The 15,239-nt window shown below is 40.6% G+C and overlaps 1 protein-coding gene across 2 annotated transcripts in view; it reads left to right on the top strand.

Moving 5' to 3' along the window:
* Positions 1-15,239, top strand: part of pnpla8 (patatin-like phospholipase domain containing 8) — a 66,433-nt gene that overhangs the window by 15,112 nt on the left and 36,082 nt on the right. For both annotated transcript variants that reach the window (XM_041215988.1, XM_041215987.1), the window contains exons 4-6: positions 5,652-5,746; positions 10,873-11,044; positions 12,510-12,567. In XM_041215988.1, the coding sequence (XP_041071922.1) occupies positions 5,652-5,746; positions 10,873-11,044; positions 12,510-12,567 (325 nt within the window). The remainder of the gene's footprint in view (positions 1-5,651; positions 5,747-10,872; positions 11,045-12,509; positions 12,568-15,239) is intronic.

Here is a 15,239-nt window from a genome sequence, read left to right as displayed (position 1 = left end):
AGTAGTTTGCTTGATCAACACCCATTCATCAGCTTAAATGCACACTCCTTCCACCAGTGCTGCAGCAAGTTTTCAAGACTTCTTTGACAGCAGCTCCCAAACCCGTAACCTCCACCACCTAGAAGGATGGGGCAGCAGGTACATGGAAATGCAACATCCTCCAAGTCACACACCACACTGACTGCGTGCCCTTCCTACATTGTTGCTTGGTCAAAATTCAGGAACACCCTACCTAGACAGCATGGTAGGAGCACCTTCACCACATATACTGCAGTGGTTCAAGAAGAAAGCCCACCTCAAAGACAACGAGGGATGGGAAATAAATGCCAGCATTGCCAGGGGCATCATATTCTAACAATTGATAGACTAAAAAATAATGCCTGTCATGCTCAATTGCAATTATTGCTTATGTACTCGTGGATTGTGAATTTCAAGCAGCCTTGCTGTGTTCTTTTTAATTTGCTTTTGAAAATGTCTGACCTGAGAATTACTCGGATTCAGACCTGCCCCAACACAGTTGTGCCTGTTGCAAAAGACAGCTCCCATAGGCAAGTCCATGCCTCTAATGAGCGAATTGGCATTATGGCTCCAGTGAAGGACTTGTAGTCCATCTCTAGGCTGCTCATCTCGTTTTGTTTTTGTTATTATTAGACTGAATCTGTCCTGCAAATAAACCTGATTTCTAAAAGGACAAAAAGCACTGTAACAATAAGTCAGCAATTCAGGCTGAAGCTAAGGTCCAAAATTATTGCAGTAAATACAATTATTCGATGAAAAAAATTTATTAAATAGCAGTACAGCACTTGATTTTCTTTAAACTCTGCAGCAAAAATAATCCTTCTGCGATCCTTTTAAATGCCTTAACAGCTTTCTTAAAGCCTATAACATGGGCAATTCTAGCTCGGTGCATTTAATTCTTGCTGTAATCACTTGGATATGTAATGCACACAAGTGAATTAGAAAATAAATCTGACGCCTTTATTCCAAATTTATACCCTTTGTGGTCACAGATGGTAACTTTGAAGTAATGGTTTTCCCAGCAGGATCTTCCCTGATAGGACATAATACAGTCAAGTAGAGTTGACATGTTTTTGTGAAAGGGAAATCATGGCTCATAACTTCTGAGCTCCAGGACGTTGTAACTGGTGGGGCGGGGGGGGGGGGTACTGCAAAGATCCCCCCTCCTCCCCCCAGAAGTCCCCAGGTAAGGATTGTGTGGCAATTGCCCAAGAAGAACAAACATCTGTTGGACAATTGCCCTGAAAGTACAATATAAACCGCAAGCTTCGGATGGTTCTGACTGTCTTACAGTAATAGTTACCCTGAAAAAGTTAGAAGAATTAAAACCACCTCTGACATCTGGGTAGCTATAGCACTGACCATCGTGCCCCAACCACCCGCCCTCCCCTCTCACCAACCACTCGATCACCACCTGACCCTTCACCCCCCAACCCTACCCACTTACCTTACAAACTTACCTTCTCCCTGGCTTCTCAAAGTGCTGGACCATTAAATTTACTTGCTTTACAGCAGCTAGTGCTGTTTTAAAAAAAAAAAAAATGGGTTGGCTTCCTTACCTCCAACTCGGCTGCCCTTGACACACAATCTCGAGAACCCACTGCACTACACTGTTCTCACCCGGCCTGAATCGGAACGTCGGGTGAGAAAGGAGCGGCTTCATTTCCAGGTAAGTAAGTAGGAGTGAAGTGGCAATTCGACTCTGCTGCTTCACGGAAGTTTCAGGCACATGTTTGACACTGCGAGGCAAAGAGTCCTAACTTCTCCAGTCTATCTTCATAACTGAAGTTTCTCATCCCTGGAACCATTCTCAGCAACTTCTTCTGCAATCTCTCCAATGCCTTCACATCCTTCCTAATATGCGGCACCCAGAACTGTATGCAGTACTGCAGCTGAGGCCTAACTAGCGTCTTATGGAAGTTCATCCTAACCACCTTGCTCTTATACTGTATGCCCCTATTAATAAAGCCCAGGAGGTATGCTTTATTAAAAGTTCTCTCAACTTGTCCTGCCACCTTTAATGACTTACACCCAGGTCCCGTACCTCTGTTAGAGTAGTATGCTTTATTTTATATTCTTCCTACCAGATTGTATCACCTCACATTTCTCCACATTGAACTTCATCTGTCATCTATCTGCCCATTCCAACAACCCCACTACAAACCTTCCTCCTGCCCAAAAAAACATCCATTAACTATTACTCCCTGTTTCCTGACACTGAGCCAATTCTGTAGCCATGTTGCTACTGTCCCTTTTATTCCATGAGGTATAACTTTGCTCACAAGTCTGTTGTGCAGAACCATATCAAATGCCTTTTGGAAGTCCATGTACACCACATAATGGCATTGTCTTCATCAGCCCTCTGTTATCTCTTCAGAAAACTCTATGTTGGTTAAACATGATTTTCCCGTGAGAAATCCATGCTGGTTCTACTTAATTATTCCACATTTGTCCATGTGACTATTAATTCTGTCCCAAATTATATGTTGAAATGTTGGCCTTTATTGCAAAGGATAAGAGTATCAAAGTAGAGAAGTCTTGCTACAACTGTAGAGGGCATAGGTGAGATGGCACCTAGATGGTCACCTTACCTGAGGAAGAGAGATACTTGCAGTTCAGAGGAGGATCACAAGGCTGATTTCTGTGATGAAGGGGTTGTTTTCTCCAGAAAGGGTGAGCAGGTTTCGCATATATTCATTGCAGTTTAGAAGAATGAGCGGTGATCTTATTGAATCATATATGATCCTGAGGGGACTTGACAGGGGAGATGCTGAGAGGATGTTACCCCTCTTGGGGGGAATCAAGAACTAGAGGACACAGTTTAAAAGTAAGGGCTCACCCATTTAAGACTGAGATGAGGACGTTCTTCTTTCAAAGGCCATTAACCTTTGGAATGCTCTACCCCAGAGCAGTGGAGACGGAATCACTGAGTAGATTCAAGGCTGAGTTAGACAGATTATGGATCTACAAGGGAGCCTAGGACAATGGGGTCAGGCAGGAAAGAGGATTTGAGGCTACAGTCGGATCAGCCATGATCTTACTGCATAGCAGAACTGGCCTGAGGTGCCAAATGACCTACTTTTCCTATTTCTTAAGTGCTGAAGACAGCCGTTATAGATAGTGGCTTTGTCTCAACTTCTTCTGTATGATCTGATGAATTAATGAAACAAATTTTTGTCTGTTTGCAAAAATTTGGTACAAATTATGGTCCATCCTTTGAAGCTACTATGTATATTCCAAATAAGTTCTGCATTTCTCTCATTCTTACCTCCCCTGTCAATCACTATACCCCCAAAGACCCAGAAAGATGACAGTTCTCCTCCAGTGAACAGTCAAAAAAGCCATTTTAAATTTGCATTTCATATGTATTACCTACTGAGCATTTTGGCTAAAAGACCAAATGCAATTGACAAATAGCAGGTGTAGCTTCTATTTAGAAAAAAATCCAAAGCCTTGACCTAACAATTTAAGTAAAAATTGTAACACTGATGTAATCTATAATTTATAACCTTATGGGTTCCTTTTTCCATCCCAACTGGCTTTTCTGATCTACCATCAAGATGTGTCATCTGTTGAGAGCCAGACTGAGGATACAGAGATGTTTGAAGTTTATTTTTTTCAGCTGAAGCAAATTAGTGTTGTGCATAGGGGGAATCAATTAGGTGATTGGACATGAAATTCACAATCAAATAATTATCCATGGCTTCTGGATGCAGCAGGCATAACGGACTAAATTCTCTTCATGTGTTGACTTCTCTTGTGCAGTCACTTGTGTCATACCTTGTACAAATGAAGATGGCTGTGGTCTGAGTTCCAGGACATCACTGCAGGAGTTCCTTAGGGTAGTGTCCTCAGCCCAACCATCTTCAGCTGCTTCATCAATGGCCTTCTTTCCATTACAAGGCACTGGGAATGTTCAGTGCCATTCACGACTCCTCAGACACTGAAGCAGCCCATGTCCAAATGTAGAAAGACCTGGACAATATTCAGGCTTGCGCTGCAAGTGGCAAGTAATGTTCATGCCAAACAAGTGTCCGGCAATGACCATCTCCAAGGAGAGAGATTCTAACCATCACTCCTTGACATTCAATGGCATTACCATCACTGAATCCCCCGCTAGCACCATCCTGGGGGTTACCCTTGACCAGAAACTGAACTGGACGAGCCATATAAATACTGTGGCCACAAGAGCCAAACAAGGTCTATGCAAGTCAAGTGTATTGGTTCACTAATGTACTTTAGGGAAGGAAATCTGCCACTCTTGACTGGTCTGGCCTACTCCAGACCCACCCAACCTGGTTGACTCTTAAATGCCCTCTGAACAAGGGCAATTAGGGATGGGCAAAAAATGCTGGCCTAGACAGCGATGCCCACATCTCATAAATGAATAAAATAAAAATAGACAGGTGAGAGGCTAGGAATCCTGCGGCATGTAACTCACCACCTGACTCCCCAAAGCCTGTCCACCATCTGCAAGTCACAAGTCAGGAGTATGATGGAATGCTCCCCACTTGCCTGGATGAATGTAGCTCTAACAACACTCAAGAAGTTGACACCATCCAGGATAAAGCAGCCTGCTTGATTGGCACCCCATCCACAAACATTCACTAGCTCCACCACTAATGCGCAGTGGCTGCAGTGTGTACCATCTACAAGATGCACTGCAGGAACTCACCAAGGCTCCTTAAACAGCACCTAGAAGGACAAGGTCAACAGATGCATGGGAACACCATCACCTGGAAGTTCCCTCTAAGCCACTCACCATCCTGACTTGGAAATATATTGCCGTTCCTTCACTGTCGCTGGGTCAAATCCTGGACCTCACTTCCTAACAGATCTGCGGGTGTACCTACACCACATGGACTGCAGTAGTTCAATAAGGCAGCTCACCACCACCTTCTCAAGGGCAATTAGGGATGGGCAGTAAATGCTTGCTTAGCCAGCAATGCCCACATTCCATGAATGAATCAAGAAAAAACCTTTCTATCTCAATTTTGCTAGGAAGATCTGCATTCCTTTGAGTTGATCTTACATAACTTTGTCAAGTGTGCTGAACCCTGAGAGCTCTTGGGTAAATTTCTGAAGCCTGGCTCACTGCTGGGATACTAGACTTGTTTGAGACCAAGTAGATCCTATGTGGTCATCTGGCTCCTTAATGCATCTCCCATTATATTCACCTTTGGTGTTTTACCTCATGATGAAGCTCTCCAGGTACCACTTGTTTCAGCAATGTTGGTATTGACTTTTGTGCAAATGCTTAGTTTGAAACATAACTAATTCAACATAACTTAAACCTGCTACATGCAAAAACTTTCCCAATTAGCTGCTTTAATTTATTGTGAGCTGCTATGGCTTTGAGCGCTTCATTCCAAGCATGACTTTCACCAGTGGCAAATAATCCACCATTGTACTCAGCAGATTTATCTAATTTATGTATTATTTGAGTTGAGAGAGTTAAAAAGCAATGTTTATTTGCATTAAATAGAATGGAACATTTTGTTTGTAGCAACAATATTTGCTGCACCTCTTAATTGAGCAATTATTGATTTTTTTAAAGCATTTATTGAAAAGGCATGAACTGTATATGAAAATCGATCAAGCAGGTGTTGAGAGAAATGTTTTATTTGTCACAGGGGACTGGTTGCTCTTCAGACCCTCCGTAAACTTGAAGAACTAACAGGGAAACAAGTCTATCAACTGTTTGACTACATCTGTGGGGTGAGCACAGGTAGGTTTCCTGTGGGGGCAAGAATCTAAATAGTCCTCAGTATAGATCTGTGAGCGATTCAGCCCCTTGTAGTGTTATTCCAATTCAATTTATTTCCTTAAGAGCATTGTATTCTTCCTTGCATGATTTTGATTCCAAGGAATTTACTTCTTCTGCTGCGCCCAAATGCCCGTTGCACTGATCATTCTTTGTGGAACAAGAATTGATCTTGCCAAACCGGCAACCTGTTTGTGCCAACTGAAACTTATAGTTGGCCGTTAACTTTCCTCTCAAGTTCTTGCAGCAGTGAAAGCTTTAAATGCAACTCAGAATGGGAGCTTGTATGCAGTAGTCTAGGGGATGAGTCCATGACTAAAGTTTTTGGAAGCGCCCTGCCCCTCTTTCCATTAAGAGAATATTCCTTAGAGCATCAAATTAAAGTTAATGTTCCAAAAAATAAATCAATTGATTGAAAGGTTTGATCAACATAACATAAGAAATAGGAGCAGGAGTAGGTCATTAGGCCCCTCAAGCCTGCCCCGCCATTCAATAAGGTCATGGATGATCTGCCCCAGGCCTCAACTCCTCTTTTGTGCCAGCTCCTCATAACCCTCAACTCCCTGATATTTCAAAAATCTATCTACCTCCTCTTTAAATACTTTCAGTGGCCTAGCCTCCACAGCTCTCTAGGGTAGAGAATTCCAGACATTCTCTGAGGGAAGAAATTCCTTCGCATCTCAGCTTTAAATGAGCGTCCCCCCATTCTGTAACTATGTCCCCGGTTTGAGATCCCCCATTGTGGAAACATCTTCTCAACATCTATCCTGTCAAGCCTCCTCAGAATCTTGTACGTTTCAATAAGATCACCCCTCATTCTTCTAAACTCGAATGAATAAAAGCCTAACCTGTTTAGCCGTTCTTAATAAGTCAACTCCTTCATCCCAGGAATCAGCCTAGTGAATCTCTTTTGAACTGCCCCAATGCCATTACATCTTTTCTTAAATACGGGGACCAAAACTGTACACAGTACTCCAGGTGCGGCCTCACCAACACCCTGTACGGTAGTAACAAGACTTCCCTATTTTTAAACTCCAACCCCCTAGAAATACAGGCCAAAATTCCATTTGCCTTCTTAATTACTTGTTGTACCTGCATGCTAACTTTTTGTGTTCCATGCACAGGAACACCCAGATCCCTCTATGCTGCATCTTTTTGGAGTCTCTCTCCAATTAAATAATAGTCTGCCTTTTTTGATTCTTCTTACCAAAGTGCACGACCTTACACTTTCCTACATTAAATTCCACCTATCAAGTTTTTGCCCACTCACTCAAGCTATTTATATCACCTTGCAGATTCCTTTTGCCCTCATCACAACATGCCCTCCCACCAACTTTTGTATCATCAGCAAATTTGGAAACATTACACTCTGTCCCCTCCTCCAAATCATTAATATAGATAGCAAATAATTGAGGCCCTAGGACTGATCCTTGTGCCAGTAACCTATTATGTGGCAGCTTATCGAATGCCTTCAGGAAATCCAAATACACTACATCTACCGGTACCCCTTTATCAACTCTGCTTGTTATATCCTTAAAGAACTCTAGCAAATTTGTCAAACATGATTTCCTTTTCACGAAACCATATTGACTCTGTTTCATTGTACTAAGCTTTTCTAAATGCCCCGCTATTTCTTCCTTAATAATGGACTCTAACACTTTCCCAACAACAGATGTTCGACTGACTGGCCTATAGTTTCCTGCTTTTTGTCTCCCTCCCTTCTCGATGCTGCTACCTGCATGTTTTTAAAACAAGTTGTTGTACCTCGTATAAAACTTGGCTAGCAACCACATTTCGCCAAAAGAATTTGAAAGAATCTGGCCCATTAATCTGTTTCTCCCATGTAAACCGATAAACCTCATAGATCCGGAAATGGAAAGATAATAATTAGATCTATAAGCTTCCTAACTCGCACCAAGTCCTGTTCACATGTCACCTTTGTGCTCACTGATCTACATTGGCCGATTACCCAGTTAAGCAACACCTCAATTGTAAAATTCACATCCTTGTTTTCAAATCCCTCCATTTATTTACTGTTCCCCATTTATGTAATCTTCTGCAGCCCTACAACCCTCCGAGATCTCTGTTCTCCTTCAATTCTGACCTATTGAATATCACTGATTTTAATTGGACCGTCAATGGCAGCCATGCCTTCAGCTGCCAAGGCCCTGAGCTCTGGAATTCCCTCCACTCCTCTGCCTCTCTTTCCTCCTTTAAGACATTCCTTAAAACTCACCTCTTTTGACCAAGATTTTGGTCATCTGTTCTAATAACTGCTTATGTGACTCGGTGTCAAATTTTGTTGAAAACGCTCCTGTTAAGTGTCTTAGGACATTTTACTCTGTAAAGGCGCTATTTAAACATGAATTACAGTTGTAAAAAGGGAAGTGTCTTGTACCAAATTTATGCTGGGTACTTTTCTTAAACACTAGAGGGCACTGGTTGTTAACAATTCAGACCCTTCTGGAATAATGCATTCAAATGAAAGCAGTGAATCCATGCCCGATATAAGTAAAGGAAACATAATAGAAGATAGATGTGATGACTCCTGGCTGCATACTTCAAGGGGAAGAATCTTAATTCAAAATTGGCAAACGCTTAGAAGCGCATCAGACTATCCAGGCCTTCAAGTTAGACAGGGTCTTTGGAACTTGGAAGTTAATTTATTGAGGAGATGACTATCTCCTCTGCTGTCTGCAAGAGTTCTACCTAAAATTAATTACAGCATTTAACACCTTTTTTGTTTCCAATTTTTAAAACATGAAAGTATTATAAATAATTTACTGACCTGTTTTCTACAGTGCCAAATAGCGTTTGAAAATGTATAACAAGAGGTGTTTCAGCTCCTCAAGCCTGTTCAACCCTAACCTGTGTGTGATTATTCTTTTGTGCATATTCCTTCCACATCAGCAGTTGGTTTCTTACTTTAAGGAAATTGAGTTTATTCTCCTATCTCAGCCGTTTTTTTTAAAAAAGAGTAAAGTAGTACTATCAGTATCTCTTTCTTTCCCCACAGACCTCTCCCTCCCACCCACCTGCCGTCACTCCCATCAGTTATTGATCCAGCCCCACTTTAACGATATCAATCAATTCAACATCAGCTGTCATATCCCTGAGTCTTTTTCTCATATCCATTATCAATAGGAGGGGTGGGGGTGGGGGGTTGGGGGGTGGTGAGGGAGGGGTGGGCTTGCAGGAAAGTAAGCTTATCCTGATCTATAACACAAGCTCTAGGCTTGTGAATCTTGTACTTGCATCTATTTATCCTCTGCTCAAAGTGCAAGTTAACATGCTTATCTCAACCTCTGAAATATTACATTGCTTTGAAAACCCAAATCATGTCTATCTTCAGTCATGTTCCAACAAATCTAAATTTTGTTGGGGAAGCCTTTTCTTGATGATTTAATTCTTTTAGCTTGCGGACATTCTGGTCACTCTTTGATGAATCCTTTTCCAATCTTTTTGCCATACTGCAGACCTGGTCTCAATCTCATCTATTTCAGTTCACTCCTTATCAGAAACTGTGGTGACATTTTACAGATGAGCTTGAGGCTGATTCTGGTTCCATATTTTCCTCATTTATTACCTGCCTTTCACTGGCCATATGATTTCTGGGTATTATTATTCCAATATATTTTTCTGTCTCTACAAATGGATTGTTAAAAATGCCAACTAGATTCTTTGACAGTTCAGCTGATACTAATGAAAACCAGTTTTGCATTGAACCCTTCCACTTGACAGACAGGTAAACCTTCATCCACCCCATACCTAGACTCAATTCACATGACATAGAAGAGCAGTGTCTCTTCAAATAAGGACTTTTCAATTTTATGCACATCCACTGCTATTTTTTCCCCACATGAGCTACCTAATATTATCCACTTGATTGGAATCCCATGCTCTCCACATAATTGGCTATCTCAAGAGTCGGAATGCACCACTCTGCTTCATGCTTCATCCTCATTATCCATCTTCAGAGTTCAGTATCATTAAAATATTTAATAGTGTGATCATTCACAAATATGGCAAATAGCAGGATCTGGCAACACATCCCTGTGGAACTGTACTGGTTAGCATTTCCCATTCTAAAACATTTTCTATTTATTAATGCTTTCTATTTTCTGTCACCAGTCAATTCTCAATTCTCACTGACAATTTGTCAAGTGTTCGATTAGTTTTTAATGTCCTTTTTAGCCTTACATGAGGAACTTTGTCAAACATCACCTTGGAAATGCAAGTAAACTCCACCTATTGAATTAACCTAGTTCACTAGCTTGCAAAAATGTTATTAATTACCTGTTTCTTCTAATACTATGCTGACTGGTCCCCATGACATCTGTCCCCAGTAGTATCCTGTGGAATGCCAGTAGTGCCTCAATGGTAACATTATGATCTTTGAGTTAAAAGGTTCTTGATTCATGTCTCACTTCACAGACCCAAGTACATTATTTGGGCTAACTGTTCAGTGCAGTATTGAAGGAGTGCTGCACTGTCAGATATGCCATCGTTCAGGTGAGATGTTAAACTAATATCCCCAATGTCCTGGTGGTGAAATATCACATGGCACTATTTCATTCAGAGTAGAGTGTTCTTTCTGGTGTTCTGGCCAATAGTTATCTCTAACAGATTATCTAGTCATTTTCACACTTCTCTTTGTGGGGCTTTGCTGTGCTTTTGAGTATCCTCAGGTACTATATAAATTCAAGCAGCTTCTTCAAGAACTTTTCATGCTCTGGGGTTATGTTAACTGATCTGTAGTTACTAGGTAAATGCCTCACTCCCATTTTTAACAAGAATGCCTGCTAACCATAATATGAATTCCAAGTTGCCAGTGGGTTCACTTAGCATCTTGGTGCCAGTATGTTGTGGTAGATGCTAATAAGCTGTAATGCGCTAATGTACAATTTATGCTCTAATCTTGATTCCTTCAAATTACTGCCACCACCAGTTATTCTCAGCCTTGCATTGTACAGCTCAAAAGTCACTCCAAATTTAACTAGATGGATAGGTCAAGGTCTGCAAATGTAGCGTCACGTAATTATGATAGTGTAACTGAGCTTGGTTGTACTGATTTGCAATTTTATTTTCAGGTGCCATACTGGCGTTCATGTTGGGGTTTTTCCAAATTGCACTGGATGATTGTGAGGAAATGTACCGGAAGCTAGGGACCGATGTATTCAAACAGAATGTGATCGTTGGAACTATGAAAATGGGATGGAGTCATGCCTTTTATGAGAGTGAGCCCTGGGAAAAGATACTGAAGTAAGGTTTTTTGGATTCCCTTTTATTCTCTTAATATAGTGCCCTAAAACCAGAAGCCTCAGCAGTCAACTGTGACTAAGCACAGGTAGGCATTTAAAGCGGCACCCATGTCAGCACATGTGCCAGTTTAATAGCGGAAAAGTGGTTCAAAAGGAGGCTGATTTTCTGCTACTATCAGTTGTCTCACAATGAAGGAGTTATGATGAAATTATATTATGCTGAAATTACATTAATTGGATAAACAGCACTAATACAGTAGCCTGGCCTGCTGAAATAATTAAGCTTCTTATACCTGGTTTATCTTTTCCAACGTTGATTGGAAACAAGTGTTTTTTCTCAGGAACATTGTTTTTCTAATTGTATTTAGCCTCCTGCATTTCCTCATTTTAACTTGCTGCTTAGCACACTCTTGTAAAAGTGACAGCAGCCCTTTTAAGAGTTGCTGCAACTACATTACCACTGCACCACAAGGCCTCCCTCTATGCAACTTAGCACGGGGAAAAAAATTCACGTAAAACTCTTCCAGCCTATGGTACTTGCAAAAATTCTTGTTGCTTAATTTCACTAAAATATTAACCATCGTCTACTGGATCGGAGTTACTTAACCATGCTGTAGGTCACGGAGAAGTGCTGATCAAGAGACTTGTGTTGGTGGATTTTCAGGGTGCAAGTTGTAGCTTCCAACAGTAATCGTTACCTTTGAGTGATCCTCCTTTTAACAGTTTTGGGGATGGGGAGAAAAGGTAGCACTTGGAGGGCATTTGTCCTCTCTCAACACTGATTTGTCACAAGAGCTTGTGCACTATAAGGAAACGGGAACAAAGATGAAGCCATACATTCTTCAATTATGAAAACTCCCTTGGGCTTTCTCTTGGCTAAGAATTGAGCTACTCTTGTGAAATATGGTGGACACTTATTTTAAGAGCAAGGAACCCGATATATTTTAGGAAAGATGCACCCTAGAAAGTTTCCCATTTTTCCTCAATATCCCCAACAAGGTTCAACATGTTACTGATTTGGGAAAATGTGCAGCAAAGCACATGTAAAAGCTTTTAAAGTCAAAGTTATTAACTCTCCTTAGTATCGTTAGAAGCTTTAATGTTTGCAATAGTCAAAAAATTGATGCCAAAGCTTGAATTTAGAAATATTTTTCATGACAATTCATTCTTTATAATTTTGATTTTAATAAAATGAAACTCACTGAGATGCATTTCTTTTACTCGGAGACCACTATTTGCAGAAATACACTACTTTTAGCTATTTAGTCACCTTACAATTTTATCACTCCATCCCCGTTTATGGGCAAGATCTTGATGAACAAATTCATTGGGTGACAAGGTCTGGGAAATGCACACCGACACAGCAACTAACAATAATCCATTTCCTTGTAGTTATATCTTTTGTTGAGGTTTAGCTTGAAGTTCAAATCTTTCATAACTATGGCTAATAATGTTCTCAATCATAGAGAAAGAATGGGGGAAGAACTTCTAATCCAAACTGCAAGGAATCCGAAAAGTCCTAAGGTGAGTTATCTTTTGTGTTGTAAATTTCTGTACTGGTGTACAGGCTTAATATGTTATGTAATGTTATAATAATTGTTATCAGACCTTCAAAGAAAAATTTGTACTGTAGTCATTTTGGCCCTGAATTTTGTTAGTATTAGATTGAAGTGTAACTATATTTTGCCTTGGCAGAGATAATTTTGCTAAATGCTCCCCTGAGAAAAACTTTACTTTAGCACAATTAGAGATGATCAATTTTGCTGGAGAAAATAAAGTTAGAAAATTGGCCATGATAATAGAAGCTTGGAAGCGACTCAGTTACTCCAAGTACGTGAATATAATGAGGGATCATGGAACGATTGCTCATTTTCAAAATTAGTGACAGGTGAAACTAAGCAGCAATGTGTATGGAATGCACAATTTCCAGAATCGACGAAGTTTAAATTTATGAGGTTAATCTAGGGGCTGTTCATAGAAGCAACAATGAGTGTCATTTTTGCTTCAGTACCTGAGTTGCTGTGGGTCTTTGGATAAAAATTGTAAGCAATGGAAAGATCGATATGCTGATGTTCCAGGAGAGAGGGTGAGGTCCTGACCGAGGGCTACAAGCAAAGGGCTGATGTATACGATTTTGGGATGGTTGGAAAAGTGGGACTACAAGACAGTTGAGGATTAGATTTTAAAGATTAGTGTTTCACCCTTGATCCCACGTAGCTTGCTTTGTGCAGTAAGAGCATTGAAATTTAATCTTTCGTTATTATGATTTTTATTTTGTGGACGTAAGTGCTATTCTGAGAGTCAGTACCATTGATATTAAATGCATTATTAAAATATTACATTGTACACATGCACACACAATCAAAAAATCATATTCCTATTTGGAGAGCGCCGAGTGCTCCTCATGCAGTTCAGATTATTTTTTTGGAGCTTCCCTTCTGGCAGATTTTCCTTCGATTGGAGTATTTTGTCTTGGGATGGTGAACATAACTGCTGTACTATACAATGAGGCAGCTTGGTTCAGATGGTAGTGCCTTCTCCTCTGGGTTCCAGGGTTTGTTATGTCCTCCTGGCCATTCATCCAGGACAGCCATCAGCTCTGCTCGCATAAGTCCAGTGGATACAGACCTGAGAGGCTGTGGCGGAGAACTGGTTTTACAATTTGCCACCAGATCTGGCTGTGCCACATAACGCACTATCAGGTCTTGCTCTAATCTGTGAAAATGGCTGAATCAAAACTTGTAGGGACTGCTTGGCTGTGCTCACAAAGCATCAAATAGCTCAGAGCACGAATTTTCCAGTATTCTAGTCACATGCCCACACCTGAAGGATTTGACAAATCACAAAGAATAGAGGCCTATAGTACATAAAGAACAGCTATTGCCTATTGTCATGCCTAACACAGTCATATAATATTATGAACTTTCAGTCAATATTTTTAAAACTTGAACACAAACAAGCTGTTATGCTTGCCGCAAATCATGTGATGTTTGGCATTTGGACTACAGACAGTATCAAGCCTCTGGCAAATACCTAATTCAACATGGACTTAAGTGAGGGTACTTCATAGCTGTTTGTGGAATTCGTACATTTCATTGTTTAAGGATGGGTCTGGGTCAACACCTAAAGATTATGGATTTTCCAGACTGCTTGTCTCCATGTTTCATACAGGACGAAAGGTAAGATTGAAACTCAGTGGTCACTATCAACTTTCCATTGTATCACATTGGCCTCTCCCATCCAAACCAAGCTGGGTGGGCCTCAGAAGTGTTAACCCACTGGTCATGTAATTGAAGCTGAACTCAGCAGACCAATAGAACCATCAGTCATCAGCCAGTCTGCAAGAAACCTTGCAATCCACTGTGAACTCTTTGCTTTACAAGAACCTTACTTCAATTTTAGATCATCGAATCCATTCCAGAAACCAGAAGCTTGTCACGTGGGAGACCAGAAATCATAAATCAGGAACTGAATTAACTGTAACCTATAAAAATGCACTCTATTTTATCTGTATCCAATCTTTGTGTGTGTGCATGTGTGTGAGACAGAGTTTGTGATGTGTTAATTTGGGTAAGTGTGTAAGAATAAATATCCTTCTTTATTTTACACTCATGATAGTTTGCTGCTGAATTATTTAATTAAAAAACACACCTCTTTTCGTACAATACCTACTGATTACGGACCGTAAGAGAGTAGATAAATTTTGTCTGTGACACCATAATAATTTTTCACTTTCAGTCCACTGAGTTGTCAGTGGAACTGGTTCATTGTAGATGAGGTGAAGCTATAATCAACAGGAAATGAACCTAATTTTATCTGGAAGCTTTCATATGTATTCCTAAAACTTAACGAACCTGCCCATTATCCCAGAAAGGAACAGAATTGGATCACCAAAATTATCTCTTCACCCCCCCCCCCCAAACACACATCCTTTCAAGGATTGGCACTAGAATACTTCTATGTTGCTTGGTTCCTGTATTGTTCCTCTTTGCCCCTGTGTGTCCAGCGAGATTAAATCTCACATTGAGACTTAAGCAGAAATGTTGTTTTGGGTTTATTTGAAAGTCTTTCTGTTTAGTCATTTTTGAAGATTTCTCAGTCTCATATTTGTTAGGGCAGAGAGCCCCATAGACACTGTTTTAGCAAATTGGGTTGCAATATGCTAAGCTGGCAACTAGAATTTGTGAATTGGTGCC

This window comes from Carcharodon carcharias, chromosome 21, assembly GCF_017639515.1.
Source record: "Carcharodon carcharias isolate sCarCar2 chromosome 21, sCarCar2.pri, whole genome shotgun sequence".
Taxonomy (NCBI): domain Eukaryota; kingdom Metazoa; phylum Chordata; class Chondrichthyes; order Lamniformes; family Lamnidae; genus Carcharodon; species Carcharodon carcharias.
The sequence above is the reverse complement of the archived record's forward strand: the minus strand, read 5'-3'. Positions and strand labels throughout refer to the sequence as shown.